At 38.5% G+C, this 17,306-nt stretch overlaps 1 protein-coding gene across 3 annotated transcripts in view; it reads right to left on the minus strand.

Annotated features, from left to right (window-relative positions):
• Window positions 1-17,306, minus strand: part of TAB3 (TGF-beta activated kinase 1 (MAP3K7) binding protein 3) — a 34,371-nt gene that overhangs the window by 14,719 nt on the left and 2,346 nt on the right. The window contains exons 2-3 of one of the 3 annotated variants that reach the window (XM_072414213.1): window positions 5,361-5,481; window positions 1,124-2,516 (exon numbers count right to left, since the gene is read on the minus strand). In XM_072414213.1, coding sequence (XP_072270314.1) covers window positions 1,124-2,516; window positions 5,361-5,393 — 1,426 coding nt within the window. In that variant the 5' untranslated portion in view covers window positions 5,394-5,481. Of the gene's footprint in view, window positions 1-1,123; window positions 2,517-5,291; window positions 5,482-17,306 lie in introns of those variants that run through there. The other 2 variants (XM_072414204.1, XM_072414222.1) reach the window with 2 other exon arrangements.

Below are 17,306 nucleotides of genomic sequence, written 5' to 3' on the forward strand. Positions count from 1 at the left end.
ATCAATCAACGAGCATACAGTAATTATACAGGTTCAAGTTAATGCCATAGTCCATTTTATTTTAACAAATTACGGGGAAAAAAAAAAAAAAAAAAGCAGATAGCAGAAAGCACAGCAGATAGAAGACACCCGTGGTAAAGCAAGTATAACATTCTTAAATAATGAAATGTATTTCCTTTTACAAAACATTTGAAAATACAGGAGTAAAAACAGTTTTCTTTCAATATATTTTTGTATTTAGTTTCATCTGGTCTCACAGACATTAATGTAATGCTAAAGAGATAAAGAAGTATCCTACAATCTGATTAAAACTAATTCTGCATCTCAAAGAAACTCTTGTTGGGAATTTAGTCTGGCTCCTGCACATCTCTAACTTAAAACATCTTGCTGTCCACAACATTCCATCACAGCACAGGGAAATGTCCTAAAGACACAACTAAACACATACCTGTTATATCCACCTGAATCTCTTGCATACATAAGGAATTCATATTTATTTTTCTGATTCTGCACACATGATAAATCATTACAAGCATAATCCCATATGGATTATGGATTAAGGAGAGCACATACTTCTGACTCATAGGAAACATTGCACAGTGCAGACACACCACACAAGCACTATAGAAACATAACAAGTAGAGCTGCTTGTTGTGTAAAAAAGTATCTGAACCTTAGTTAGATCAATGTGTATAACAATTCCAGAACAGAAATAGGTTGCAGAGCTGTTCTCCAGTGTCACAGTAATCTACATTCTAGAACACTGAAATATCATTTAAAAAACGTGGCCATACTGCAATAAGCACAGATCAGCATCAATCACATAATTATGGTCTACCACTATGAACCTACCTTATATTTAAATATTACCTATGAGGAATGACAGCAGTAACAAGTCAATTTAATCATTCATGCTGCAAAAGCAAAATTAGAAAATGAGAAGGTCCTGGATTCTGTAGGCAAACAAGATCAGGTGAAGAGAACTATTTAATAGGCATTAAAAGCAACCAATTTATTAACCATAGGGGCCTGCAAATCGAAATGTTAGAACAGCAGTTCAAGAAATAATGCATAAATAGAAGAAAAAACAAAGAAATAAAAGGTAAGGAAATAGCAGTGGTACCTTGGGTATAAGCGTAATCATCCGATCCAGAACTGGAACTTCTATGGTACTTGTGAACTCCCTTTTCAACTCCCGATGTTGGCATCAGTGAAATTGGTTGTATAGGTTCTGGAGCACCGGGATGCTGCTCTTGGTCCACAATATTTAGAAGATTTTCAGTAGGAGCCCGTGCAACAGTAATTTTGAAAACGGTTGGGTTAGATGGAGACATAAGTACACGAGGAGAAGGAGTGGGAGAGCTAGAGGTGGTCGGTGGTTGTGAATAGGTTATATATAAGGGATTAACACCATATGGAGTCTTTGGCTGGCCTGGTATTGCCCTTGAAGGTGAACCTGACCGTGCACTTGAAGCATATGCAGAATGAGGACTCCGTTGGGAGGGTTGATTACTTATTGGTGAAGGACTTCTATTCATTGCATTTCCTGGTCTCTGTGATTCAACTGTAATTTCAATCTTGTTCATGCCAGGAGCCTTGTTCATGCCCGATCCATAGGGAAGATAAGATACAGAATGGTTACTTTGCTTTGGATAAGGAGGTGGCGCTTGCTGATAAGGATGAGACGACACGGTTGAGGGACTGGGGGGCATAAAGACATGTGACGTCTGATGACTTAGTTGATTAGGCTGCACTTGATGCTGTGGGGAGCTATAAGGAGAAGTACACTGAGATGTAGGAGGGGAACGAAAAGCAGACTGTGGAATTTGAGGTTGCTTAGGTGAATACTGTGCAGGCTGGAAACTCTGAGGATATACTGGTAGAGGGCAAGGACTGTAGTTTGGGAGAGGAACTGAAGACGGAGGCCAAGGTGTGTTTTGTGGGGTTTGCCTTCCTGGAGAATTTTGTGAAGACTGTCTAATGTAAATAGAATTCGGAGACCCATAAGGACTGCTTTGCATTTGAGGAAGAATCTGTAAAGCCCTGGGCACATTGTGGGCAGAGGGTATATTCTGTGATACTGTTACAGTTATTGGATTTGTACAGTAGCGAGGTATGTGCATATAGTTTGGCAGGGAAGCTTGCATAGCTGACGTATTGACACTTTGTTGCTGAATAGGCTGTGGGGGTGGTGTTGGCGAGTTTCGGTCATTCAGGAAAAATTGGTTGTAATTTTGTGGCACTATTGCTGGGGCAGAATGAGGCTCTTGAACCAAACATATAAGCTTGCCAGAAGCACGCTGAGGATCAATGTGCCCATCACTTGAACTGTGAACCAGTGGACGACCATTTAACTGTGTTACTTCTCCTTGGAAATTGCTGCCTGGGTGAATACCAAGATTGATGTGCAAAAGATTGTTTGTTCTTGTGTCCTCTGGGTTGTGGCCCTCCATGTAAAGGTATTTACAGCTCTCTTGCGTCAGGGCTCTGCAGCAGGCATCAATGTTGCCATTATTCTTCATTTAGAAAAAGTGGAATATTCTTAAATGGCCAAGTCAGTCACCTGATCTGAACCCAATTGAGCATGCATTTCACTTGTTGCAGACTCAACTTCAGACAGAAAGGTCACAAACAAACAGCAACTGAAAGCCGCTGCAGTAAAGGCCTGGCAGAGCATTAAAAATGAGGAAACCCAGCGTCTGGTGATGTCCATGAGTTCAAGACTATAGGCTGTCATTGCCAGCAAAGGGTTTTCAACCAAGGATAAGAAGTGACAATTTATTTTCAGCTTTTTAATTTGTCCAATTACTCTTGAGCCCCTGAAATAAAGTCATTGTGTTAAAAAAAAAAAAACTTTAATTCCTCACATATTTATGCAATCTTTTTGTTCAACCCACTGAATTAAAGCTGAAAGTTGTCTCTGTCCAAATATTTATGGACCTAACTGTGTATATATATGCCATGTGATAATTTCATCAGAATATGGATTGTATTTTGATAAGATGAACTTGATTATTCATACAGGAGATACAACTTTTGAAAAATATTTATCAACACACTTTACCCACAACCAATCGGAACCCCCGGAAAATCAGTCTCTTACAATTGGTTGGCTGCTGAACCGCCCCTCCCCCCTTTTGTCTCACTGCCCCAGTAGCTTGGTTTGCTCAATGAAGGCAAATCCAGGACCTCTGCATGTGGATATATACACGACTGTGTTCCCTGTCTTCCTACAACAGAGTGGTCAATGTCTGTGCATAGTCATGTGGGACACAGCAGGGAAGCACTCTTTTTATCCATGTCAAAATTCCCTGAAGTGGCAAAGAACATGCTCACTTTAGGCATTTGTTAACATTGGAGCTGATAACATGTACTATAGGAATAGTAATTAGTGACGCAGGATTCACTTTATGTCAGATTGGAATAGAACCATGACATAAATGTTATACTATGTAGCATCGCCCTGAATTAGACTCTTAAGTGGAATGACACCAGTATGCAGGACAGCAGAACAAGTGTGATATTACACTGACTGATGCTTTCTCCATATTTGAATATAAAAATCCTTAACAGCAAACACAGCACTTGGCAATAGAGCAATACATACAGTTAGGTCCATAAATAATTGGACAGAGACAGCTTTTTTCTAATTTTAGTTCTATACATTACCACAAATAATTTTAAATTAAACAACTCAGATGCAGTTGAACTGCAGACTTTCAGCTTTAATTCAGTGGGTTGAACAAAAAGATTGCATAAAATGTGAGGAACTAAAGCCTTTTAAAAAAAAAGGCTTTAGTTCCTCACATTTTTATGCAATCTTTTTGTTCAACCCACTGAATTAAAGCTGAAAGTTTGCAGTTCAACTGCATCCGAGTCGTTTCATTTAAAATTATTTGTGGTAATGTAAGGAACCAAAATTAGAAAAAAGTTGTCTCTGTCCAAATATTTATGGACTTAACTGTACCTGCAACTAAGGAGAGCCTCATGTATCCGAAGGATCTGAAAGGAAACTGTGTGCTTCCTTCAGCAAAAGAATTTCAACTGTCCTTTAACAACAACCGTTTACTATAGTAAAAGCATAGGGTTTCTACTGGCAACACAGACACTTCTTCATAAGCATGCAATACTTCATGCCCACTGGCACTCAATGAGGGAGGGGGAAAGAAAAGAACATGGCTTCAAGTGATTAAAGAAGTGCACTGCTCCAGGGCAGTTCTTATAATCCTAGTTAAAGCTACAATAGGGGCAAACTCGATGTGTCAAACCACCCCTTGTAATCTCTCCATAAGAAAGACACTATACTTTATGCATCTGATCCAAATGTATCCAAGAAGAATTATCAACAAAAAGTAGTACAGAAGTTATTATGCATGTTTTAATATCCTTGTAATATCCTTGCATGTTTTATATCATTTAAATTCACAGTAAAAAAAACAAAACTTCAAAAGAGGTATCAAAACATCTTCAAGCTAAACTAGGGGTTAAGGATCGTGGTTACAAAGAGGCACGAAGAGTGGTGACAGGCAGTAACTGCTAGACTCCTTCAGGCATTTGCAAATGTTTGCGTTGATTTTTTCTTTTATGAAATGACAATTTGTGTAAGCAATTAGAGAATTTAACTGGTCATGGGCACAGCATTGTGCCTGCACAATCAGACAGGTCATTATTGAAAGGGACTCTCAATGTTCCTTCTGCAATAATCTCTTCTGTCTGATCCCTCGCTCTGGGAATGTGGGGAGTAAATAAAGTTTATATTTAATTTTTAGTCAGCTAAATACTAACACACAATCATTAGAGCTCTATATAATTTAATATAATATAATTTTAAAAGGGGTTTCTATTTGAGTATATATAATGTTGCTAGGACATTTTTATAATAATTATGCTACCCTGAGTAGGCAGATGATGTGAATCTAAATTTGTATCGATCCTTTTCACAATATTTCAAAATGCCTTTTTGTTTCAGCGAAAAAAAAAAAAAAAAAAAAAATTACTACACACCTGACCTTGAAAAAAAAAAATTAAGCAAGGATGAGAAATCTATTCATAAGAATCAAGAAAAAAAGATCATGACATTTCATGCTTTATTAGGGATTAAGTTGTAGGAATTGAATATTAGTTTTTTATTATTATTATTCTAATATTAAGCTACACATGCTGTGACAATCATTTTAACCAATGACAATCTTGCAGTAAATGATTCTGTCTTTTAAAGCCAAGTTATTGAGCTATGGTTAGAGATGAGAAACAAACAATACAAATATTCAGTTTGTCACACTAGCACATACCTGCATCATGCACTGAGATACCACTTCCAGTGGAATCTCAGGGAAGCGTTGTTGAAGATCATTTAATACCTGAAAGTCAAGCTGTTGACTGCTTTGCGCCATCTCAACATGGATGCAGGACTAAGCTGTAAAAGGAGGGGAATCACAACGCCCTCCAGTGGTTGTGATCTTCTGATCCTTCCTGCATTTTCTGCATAAAAACACATGAAAAACATTTATCAGACAAAGTAAGAAATTTTAATTACATTATACATTGTTGTACAGCAGAGGGGCTAAATACCCCAACCTAAACGAAAGTCGAGTACAGGTAGTCCCCGAGTTACATACGAGATCGGGACTGTAGGTTTGTTCTTCAGCTGAATTTGTCGGAACAGGTACATTATTTTAATAAATGTAATTATGACAGATGTTTGTCTCAAGATATTAGGCAGCATGGTGTCAGTTATTGTATAGAATCCTCACTATAAGTAATCACAAACAAAGCAAAAAAAAAAAAAAATCTCTTAATGGAGCCTAGACATTTATTAACTTCTGGCGCAAGCACAGGAACGAGCAGGGAAGTTCAAATCTAGGAGTCATCCGTATGTTGGACATCCTTAACCCAGGGACTACTTGTAGTACAATAATGTACTAAGGACATCCAACGGGCGACTTCTAGATACGAACGGGGCTTCCCTGCTCCCTCGTGTGCAGGTCAGAGGCTTGGAGGGGGCAGTTTGCATGACTTGCAGAAGAAATATTTTGCTAAACACAGCTAAGGTTGTGGGTGATCTTAAGAGCTGAGCTGATTTTTAGCATCTTGTAACTCTTCATTGACCAAGACAAACTCTGCAGTTGTTTCTTTTTGCATATCAAAGCACAGCTTACTCCAGAAGTTAATGAATGTCTTTTTGTCGACCTCACTGCGTATGTGTGAGATCGTCAAATTTTTATCTTCTTGGGCATGCGCACAAGGTGCACCCGAGAGCTTCCCGGGATGCCTGACGTAGGTATCCTGGGAGGCTTTGCTCTCCTATTCATTCTGGATCGCCTAGGCCAGAGGTCAGCAAACTTTTTTGGCCACTAGGCCATTTCAGGGGTAGGCAGGAGCACACTAGGCCAGACTCTCACTCGAGTCCTGCAATGCATAGGGAGGAGAGGGAATGTTTCCTATTTACCCCAGCAGCAGAAGTGTTAAGGCAGGCTGCGGTAAATAGAAAGGGAGCCACAACACGGAGGCTCAAGAACCACATGCAGTTTGTTCTGGCAACGCAGTGGGTTGTCTGCCAGATCTTTACTTACTTACTGCAAATATCTTTAAGGTTTGCAGTAAGTGGAAAGCAAGTCTTCAATCAAAAATGCTCTGTTGATGTCCGAGGAGCAACTATAACTCAAATATCCACTTGCTAAGGTATGCAGAAAAGCACCTCTGAATGTCAAACACTGAATCAGATGACCATATCAGGTGCCACTGGTGTCCACCAAGAACAGGCACATGAAGTTACAATATGTGAGTGAGGATATTTTCTTGGCACACTCTGGGCCCCTTAGTACCAATTAAACATTGTTAGTCTTTTAAATATCAGCTTTTAAATAGCGACATTCAAAGTATTGTTGCTGACCACAGTGTACCCATCTATTGATGGTTTCCTTTAGCAGGATAATGCACCATATTACAAAGGTCAAATCATCTTGAACTGTTTTTCTGAACATGACAATGAGTTCACTGTACTCAAATGGTCTCCACAATCACCAGATCTCAATGCAACAGAGTAGCTTTGCAGTGTTCCCCCCAGCCCCTTTCAGCCAGGCACACCAACTGGCACTTTTCAGTAACCACCCGGCTGTCTGAGTAGTTACAGAAAGTTGAGTCACAATTCATGTTTATCTACTACCACTAACGAAGACAGCCAGATTCACTACAACACACTTACACCAAAGGAGTGTTTAATGAAAATTTTTCTAAAGTAGTATTTCAACTAACAATTTGTTCCATGTCTGTTTTGCATTAGGCTAGTGACAAAATGCTGTGGAAATTGATCAACAATGTAATCAGGTCACAAGCTTTTTTTTTTTTTTTCCCACCCAAGAAATGGTAGTTAAGGGAAACCATGGAAGTCAAGAAAACGTTCAGAGAGCTGCTTGTATACTGTACACAAATGCAGCATGACTACAAAGAAATTTTAAGATAAGGAAAGGAAAAAGTTATGTTATACTGGTAAATGATAAAGCACTGACTGTACAAAATGATCTGCCCAAAAGTCATGAGGAGAAAGCTTTATCACAAATACCAATGTAAAAGGTATACAAAACTCCATATAGACAAGTCAAAGGCCTCTGGGAAACAAAATGTTTACTTTATCGGTAGATAGTACTCTGTAGTCACAATCACCAAATATTTTCTTGTGAAGGGGGGGGGACCCCACACAAAAACATGGAGGTGGGCCCATTTTACCCTGGGTTGTGTGGCACAACAAACACAGCATAGGTAAAAATGGATTATTATGTTAATGCAGGAGCTCCAATGTACTGTAACAAATGCATTGCAGTGATTTGCAACCATGGCCTGAAATTTTATGTGCTAATTTTAGGTGTGTAAGCATTGTGTGTATTATTGTTGGCTGGTGGTTCCCAAGATGGTTTTACCCCTGACCACCCCCAGCTATTGGTAACCAGGCAAATGTACCATAACTGCCTGCAGAATTTCTGGGCATGGTTGCAATCTGGATTTCACCCACAATTTTTCTTTTAATAGAGCAATAGAGGAAGGTAGACTGAACTGATGAAATATGCTTTTTTCAAATTGTGTGAATGACTGTGCATCATTGACCCGGGGAAAAGATGGTAACAAGATGCACTATGGGAGGAGCGTAAGCTGGGTGAGGCAGTGTGACTTAAATTGATCTGCTGACCATCACTTTATTAAACAACAGACTAAAGTTTTGTTGTTGCTGGGGTTTAAAGAAAAAAAAATATATAACTATCAAATGCCAGTATTTTGAAAAACAAAGATTAAGCTAGACAAGTAGAAGCATTTCTATAATAGCCAATTAACAATTAAAAATGAGCAAAGACAGATTCTACTAGGAAAGGCTTTGAAGTCATATGTGAAAAGTAAAAGTCAGAAACTAAACTTTTAAAAACAGTACAGTAAAAAAAAAAAAAAATGTTTGGCAAAAACATTTCTAATAGCTCCAAACATATAATATATTTACTCATTACCTTGAAAGTTCACACGGTGCCCAAGAAATCACATCTATAAAGCAATTGCCTCATGTAAGAAAGCAGCAATTTTACATGGAGGACAGATCCATGCATCATTTTAGCTATGTAATCTCTATCTGCACGAGTACAAAATTAGCTAGATCAAATTCATGTACAAGAAAACACCTTGTTCCTTGTTTGGGGCCTATTTATGGAATGTTTTCAAACAGAAATTGTGCTTGCTGGCTACAGCAACCAACTGGGAAAAGGCTAAGCGATTAGTTGTGCAAAAGAATGCGGACACACCTGTGGCTGAAGGTGAAAAAAAGTGTATGTCTCATATCCTCCTTTGGCATACAGTACCATCTGTATGCTGATGACACCCAAATTTATCTGTCCACCCCTGACCTGTCTCCCTCAGTCCTGGATAAGGTCTCATGCTGCCTGTCGGCCATCTCATCATGGGTGTCTGACCGATTCCTGAAACTCAACCTGGATAAAACAGAACTCATCATCATCCCCCCCTCAAATTCCAAATCTCCCCCTGACATATATCTAACTGTTAACAACACTGTTATTCGGCCCTCCCCTCAGGCACGTTGACTTGGTGTCACCTTTGACTCGGCCCTCTCATTCACCCCCCATATTCAGAACATTTCCAGGTCCTGTCACTTTCACCTACGCAACATCTCCAAAATCCGCCCCTACCTGTCCCCTGAGACCACCAAACTCCTTGTACACGCTCTTCTCATCTCCCGTCTGGACTGCTGTAAAATCCTTCTCTCTGGTATTCCACTAACACGACTCTCTCCTCTACAATCTATTATGAATGCTGCAGCCAGACACTTCCATCCTTCGCTCCGCTCCTCTTCCGCTCCATCTCTTTGTAGTTCTCTCCATTGGCTTCCTTTTCACCTTAGAATCAAATTTAAGCTCCTGTGCTTTGCCTTCAAATCCCTGCACATTTATTGTCCCACTTACATCTCTGACATGGTTAAAAAATACTCCCCATGCCGCTCTCTCCGCTCCTCCAATGACCTACTAATGACTTCCTCACTCATAACCTCATCACACGCACGGATACAAGACTTTTCTAGAGCTGCTCCAACTCTCTGGAATGGTCTTCCTCGTCCTATTCGGCTTGCTCCTACTTTCTGCTCATTTAAAAGAGCGCTCAAAACCCATTTTTTCAAACTTGCCTACCCGGCTTCTTCTGTCATTTGAAACCATCACTACTTCCCACACTACATATCTCACATCCTTTGTGTGTGAAATTCCCCCACCTACTAGATTGTAAGCTCTTCGGGGCAGGGTCCTCTCCTCCTGTATCACTGTCTGTATTAGTCTGTCATTTGCAATCCCTATTTAATGTACAGCGCTGCGTAATATGTTGGCGCTATATAAATCCTGTTTAATAATAATAATAATATGTAAGCAGTAAGAGTCTGGCGTTAGATAAGTGAATGCATGCTTTAATAAATTACATGGATTTGAAGCATATTTTGGTATGGGGCATTTTGCTATGTTTCTTTGATGGACAGAGTGGAGATGAGCTCAGGAGCTTTAATTGCACATATGGTAGAAAGACAGGCTAGAAGCACTGGCATCAAACAATGCAGTTTCAAATTAACAGAGCAACTTGAAATCAATTGATCAGGTGTTCAAATACCGGGAAATGCCCATATGATTGTCCTCATGCTGGTTCCATTTTGAGCAGATAAATCTGCCTAAAGATAAAAAAAAGTATATAAGTTCTTTAAAAACATCATGGTTCTGCTCTAAAGCCATTCAAGAAAAATATAATATATTACACAAGCTTTTATATTGTAAGCATAATACATATTACAAGAGCTTTTATATTGTAAACTGACTGCTTTCCTGACTGACCGCTACCATACTCCTAACACAATAAAAATGAATCTATTTCTTTAGCTAGTACAGCAGTATGCTGCCACTTACCACCAACTCTGCTGTAGAAATTGGATACTTGGAACTGCCAGGAGGGGCCAAGAGATGTCATAATCGAGGGGTTGGCATAAGTATCATGTAACGGATGCTTCAGATGCAACCACTCTGGACATATATGACTATTTTTTCTGGGGGAGCACAATGACAACCATGTACATCGATACCTGCCACCTCAGTACAACTTTTTTTTTTAATAGAATTTTAAACTATAGTGACAACTTTATGACAGTACAAAAATAGCAACTGTAATACAATACAGTCTAAAACTTGCTTGGTTGCCATGACAGTATTGCTGCTTGATCCAAACTGACAAATGAATTTAACAGTTTAATGGTATAAAATGACACAGTAAGCAATGAGATTGTGTACAAGCCTATAATTGTAATAAAGAAACCCTTTTCTACATTTTGCAAATATGTTACATTCATAAGTACTATGTTACGCAGAGAAACATGAAAATTTAATGACACTGAAAGCACTCACCAATAACCATATTAAATATTGAACGCTTTCTTTCTACAAGATAACATAGGCACATATCAGAACAAAAAGGCTGAACATTGGTTATGAAACCACTAGTTATGATAATAACACTCCCTTCCCGCCATTGTTTTACAAACAAGAACAACCAGGAAGTGTTCCCTTGGACTATACTGTGAATATCCAACAGTATGAAAACGGGCACATGATATAGGCAAAGGTTTATTTCTTACAGGTTCAGGACTGGAATCCTAAGCATGTATGCAAAGATACTGTGTAGATGTAATATTTAAAACGTAAGATATCTGGACAATAACTAATCTCAGAATTTAACAAGTGTCTGTTTATTCATAAGAGAGAACAGGAGGTATATGGAAACCATATTATGGTTTATTTTCTTCTTTTTTAACACATAGTTGATAATTTCCAAGGGAAATCCAAATAAGGCTAAAGAAATTTCTACAAAGTTTTTAGAACAGCTCTCTGTCATCCTTTATTAACCCCTTCTCCCCACATTCTGCAATGTATGTTATGTCTTAGATGTCAGTGTCAGTTAGATGTACATTACACATAACTATAACAAAGCCAAATCTAGATTGTTTTTCTAGCCACATTTTTATTGTGCATGAAGAAGGGTCTTCTAATATTCCATTAGAATAATTTCCTTACACTTGTCCTGCTGACAATACTGGAGCAGGAAATTAGGTAATTTCTTCAATAAGCACATAGACTGAAATAGTACAAGAGCACAGCTTTCCACCAACCTAGATATAAAAATAAAAAATAAAAATATTGCATTCAGTACCATTGTGTGTCTGTTGGAGAGATGTCCTCACAATTGTCTAGTGACATTTTGCATCGCAATATCTTTACTGAACACAGGGATTAAACAATGAAGGTCAGTGATAGAAAAAAATAAGAAAAATCCTAGGATAATATTATTTTTATTTGTGGGAGATGACCTGTCTGCTGTAGCTGTCCTTTGATTTCAAAAGTACTTGAAAAGAAGAAGAGTTGCTAAAGATTTTAGGACTCAAATGGAAAAATAATTTATTTACACCTATACCATGATTAGTCCATTGTACAAGACCAGGGGAGCATATTCACTCAGGTAACTATGCAAAGGTGCTGAACTGTTTAGAGGCGGATATACAGAGTAGATATATCTTACTACAAGATCAGTAAAAACAGATCTGATAACATTTATGTAGTTCTCTCAAAAAACAAAACAAAAACCATTTAGATGTTGCTTGATTCCCAAATGGGCACATAAACAAAATCTTTAGAAAGTACGAAAAGCTCACAAAAGAATACTTTAATTTGTATAGACAATTCGTAAAACAGGAGTGCATACTAACAGAAAATAAGTATGCTCAGTAAGCTTCCCCCTTAGGTTAAATTTACACAGAGCAGGCAACTATGCGCCCAGGAGCGGCAAACCACATTGAAGACCGAGTTGCAATGCTGGCTTTGCGTTTCCTCCAGAAGTGGAAAACCAACTTTACAGCCAGAAGCGAGGTGCTGCTATAAGGAACCGTGTCACAACCCCACAGCAACTGCGACAAGAATTTAGTCTGAAAAGCCTTAGGTCTGAAAAGGGCCTAATTAATTTGGCATCTTGAAAAGGTAAATAATTCTATGCCCTCTCCACTTAAGTACAGCTATTCTAAATCTTTCACGATCCTTTCCAATTGACTAGCACTGCACGATGCATGAACGAGTGCTGTACATACAGCACCATTCTGCTCTATGGGGAGGAGAGTGACAGAGCGGCACCCTGCTGTGCACTCTCCCCCTTCACTTCAGGAACGTTAGTCGTCCACTGTCCATGGATCCGCCAGGATGGACGTTCGGATGATGGACAACTGGCACTGTAAACAAGCCAGAATCTCGTCCAATATCGGCCCTGAGCCGATTGTCAGGCGAGAACCGTTGAACATGTGTACGTAGCTTAACTTACCCAAAAGCTTCTTTACATCGATTAGGTAAACGTAAGAAACCAAATTCATCAGCAGACAAAGGGTTTAGTCACCAAGTTACTTAACATTCATTATACACATCTGTCAAAACCTTGGCAAATAAGTAAAATATTGTATAAAAGGCATTATAAACTATGAAAATTATATACTAGCATGGTATTTCAAGGTACACTGAACTGTAGCCAACCCCCCCGGGAAGTGGCTCCAAGTGAAAAAAATTGATTTCCAGATTAGGAACAGGAAGAATGGGAATAGTAAAATGATGAAATTGTATGGCCTCACAAGAACCTGAATGTGCCGACTTGGGTCTGAGCTGTGATGGGGATATATACCCATACCCCATAATTTATATATTCATACCCCTAAATATATATTGGACAGCAGGTGTTAACAGCAGAAGCAAATGCTTTTCAATAGATTTTCTAAGTGCTCTTGTCTCACCCACCCTGTTGCAAAGAAAAAGTAGACTACATACAACAAATGTGTGTCATAGTAACATAGCCATTTACTCAGCATGCACCCTATATATCCACAGCGGTGTACGCTTGTGGCTTTACACGCGAATGGTAATATAGCACTCCGGTTAAAAGAGCCCTAATTTTTGCTTTACAAACTCTGCCCTGGTCTACTGGGAATAAAAGGCCTTTGAAACAAAATAACCCAGTTATTTACCTCCACATCATTCTGGCCTGGTCAATCAAGTTGACCAAAGACCCTAGCTTAGTAGAAGACTGGGTGAAGATGTTGGTGCCAGCAAGTAAATGGAGAGAGGAGAGATTAGTTCCATAACAAAGGAAAAAGGGAGATGTCAAAAACACCAATACTTGGGAGCCCCAACAATTAAAGCATAAATGGGCCAATAAACCCACTGGCCTAAAGCATACATGAGTTTAGTTCCATTTCAAAAATAGCAAGGGTGCACCCTGGAATGGGCTCCCAAAATTTTCTTTCAGCATTCACAACACCTTCCCCAGAAGGCTTGACTGGATCCTCTTCATCCCAGCTTCTCGCAGGGCTAGGTGGTCTGTTTTTGGAGAGTTGGGCTACACATTTTTATCAAGCATATTTTATAGGTTGTAGAATTCATGGCTGACCTGCTGACTGCAAGATGTCAAACTACAAAAACACCAAACTTTTACATTTACCATGATGCTTCACGGTTGATATGTTATTTTTCTTAAATGTTATTTCCGGTTTGTGCCACACAAGCCTACTGCTACTGTGGGCTAACAAATATTAAATTCATCAATTCACAGCACATTGTTCCAGAATTTTTTTTTTACATGTTCAGTGGCAGTAGTCTTGTCCTAACGATCTTTTTGGATGTGAAATATTTTGTTTTCGGTCACACCTTATATGGGTCACCTTACTGGGTCAATCAATAAATCTAAATCATTCTGGGACAGTCAATCTAAAAAAAATTCTAAATGATTTTTTCCCACAGAGGAATGAATAATTTCAAATAATAAGGACAACAGTGTTTGTGTTGTGGTAAGCGAAGCATGCCAAGCGCATTCCACATTCAATACTCTTACTCCTGGTTCCTGCTTCCAGTCAGAATTGGAGTCATTGAGCTGCGTCTCTTTACCAAAATGGTAAAGGAGGGGAACGGCACAGGCTAGCAGTTGGGAGGGACCTACCTACCTCAGTCTTTATGAAACAGCCATGAATGTTGCCAACAAAATTTGTTCTGAAGTGGCGTCTTCAATTTGAACGGAGTAAGCGTGCATATTTGAAAACAGAATACTTTTCAGCATCTCAGATCTTTTTAGGGAACCTGTTGATTTGGAATGCAGTTCCATTTCAGGGAATGGTGTCTAAATGAGTGCATATTTATCTTTTTTTTAGGGAAAAAAATTGTGGGATGTGCCAGTGTTGCTCTTAGCCAACTAACAGGATTAAATATCCACCCTCCTAAGTGAAGTAGGACTGGACAAACTTTTGCTTAAAATTCTGGTCCTAATGTACATTTCTGGCACATTGGAGATTTGATACAGCAGCTCTTTTTTCTGTTTCAGGAGATCAGTTTTGAAGACTTCTCAAAGCTTTTCATATAAATAATATATATAAGAACGGTTTCCACAAAAGCATCCTTGTTTTTTTGTGGGCTGTATTCCACCAGCATGATGCACTGCTTGAGTCAATAAAATGGAAAATTCTAACACTTGTCCATCTGTAATTTTCCTTTCCTTACAAACCTGCATGGAAGAATAGGATCCATGTACTTTGTTAGATAGATTTTGTTAAAATGTTGGATAGTGAAAGTCTTATTTACAGAGTAGTCGGTCCTACAGAGATTTTCAGGGAGTTACCTACAGGTACGTTGCCATGCATTTCTGCTAGGAAAAGAAAATTGCCAATAGGCAAGCATACATTTTTTAACTTTTAAAGACTGTCAGGTTACACACTTCAGCTTATTCTAGTGCTCATATTCAAAGCAAGCATAGTAATGTTGTTCCTGTAATATGTTAAAATCAATGCAGCTCCATGAATGCAAATAGTGAGGGCGGGGTCACTTTTGCATCTGGAACAAAGTTTGTATGTTGCAAAAGCAATAAATAACCAAACCCTGTATATCATCCTATCACACATATATCAAGGTGTAAAGATACACAGTCTAATATATTTTAGTGCAATACATATTTTTATAACATATATGGTTTGACCAGAGTGTCATAACACCCCAATTCTTCTAAAAAAAAAAAACCAAAAAAAAAAACCCTGTAAAAATCAATGCAAAACAGACAACATATTACATATATCTAAAAGCCTATATTACAATATAAAAAAAATCCCACAAGTACCCTAAAATGTTCTTTTATTACACGACCACACTCATTGATCCCATTTCTCTAGAGCAGCGTTTTTCAACCTTTTTTGAGCCACGGCACATTCTTTACATTAAAAAAAAATCCTGCGCACACCACTAATTAAAAAAGTTACAAAATGACACTGTGGTTTATTCTCTTGTCTCTAAGAATAAACAAGACATTTAAGCTACCGACTGCCACAGAAGAGTATTACACTACTCTGTCACTACAGCACAGACACTCGACAATGGTAATTGGGTAACTTCCCACAGTACACCTGAAGATCGCTCATGGCACACTTGTGTGCCGCAACACAGTGGATGAAAATCACTGCTCTAGAGGACAGTGGAGAGTGTAGTGCTTTCCTGCAACTCTGAATAAGAGCAGAGATATGCAAACTTCTCACAGCAGATCTGCATCCAAGCAGTATGTGGTCAACACTAGTAAACATTTAATAATGTGAAATTTACAGTTTACAATTACCCAAATACTATGTTTAGGTGCTGCCCGCAGACCATTTGGGAAAACAGCCATCGAATGCACTTCAATTACCCAATCATGTGAAAAGCATATTTTTTGTTTATCTAATTGTGTGCATATGAAATAAGTAATCAAGGTAAAACCTCACTTTTTTGTGTAAACATTCTCAATTACTGTAAAATCGACCTCACGGCATTGAGAGATTTCTTTCCCCAATATGTATAGTTGTGGATTGCATGTTTAAGAAAGTGTGTTAGAGCAGCCTAAAAATATGCACGCATCAATTTCAGCAGCACATTGCAACATTGATGCACTGTGATGCCACTCCATTGCCAATGGAATTGTACCATCGCGTTACTGTACATTGCATTTGCACAGTGTCTTTATGAAAATTGCCATTGGCAGGGTTTTGCTTCTAGAGTCTACAACAAGAGAATAAATCCACCATAGTAGTGACACATATCAAATTTAGCAATCAGGAGGCAGCCATGCCCTATATTCACAGTGTGTGTGTGTGTGTATATATATATATATATATACACACACACATACACACATATATATATACACACACACACACACACATATATACACACACACACACACACAGCCACGAGGCTGTAGGCACTCTTGTATACTAGGAACTGTCCTGCATTTTTCTAGGAGGTATTCCTGACAGGGTACAGTTCACAGAGTACTGCTTAGCCACAATTAACATTCTGAGAAGTTCCATCTGACATAGTCATTCTTCCCTTTTTGAGTTCAGGTCCACTTTATGGACACATTTACAGTTAACACCCATGTTAAGGTTTGAATTTAGTTTACTTCACATCTTTGCATTGCATAGACATACATTGGCTAAAATGTTTATCTCTGCTATTTTGATGTTTCCTCACACAGGTGTAAGGGGCCTATTTAAAGGAAAAGACACAACAGCTACCCAAGCTAAAATATATTGGTTTGTTTAATTAAAAAAAAAACAAAGGAAATCTACAGCTGAAAGAACAATATGTTTGATAAAACTGTATATAAATTAAAAGTAATATATTGTGTGCACATAGTGAAAGCTCAAAGTGTATTTGTAAAAGTGATCAGTGTTAAGTTCATATACCAAA

The sequence above is a fragment of the Pyxicephalus adspersus genome, chromosome 1, assembly GCF_032062135.1.
Source record: "Pyxicephalus adspersus chromosome 1, UCB_Pads_2.0, whole genome shotgun sequence".
Lineage (NCBI taxonomy): Eukaryota > Metazoa > Chordata > Amphibia > Anura > Pyxicephalidae > Pyxicephalus > Pyxicephalus adspersus.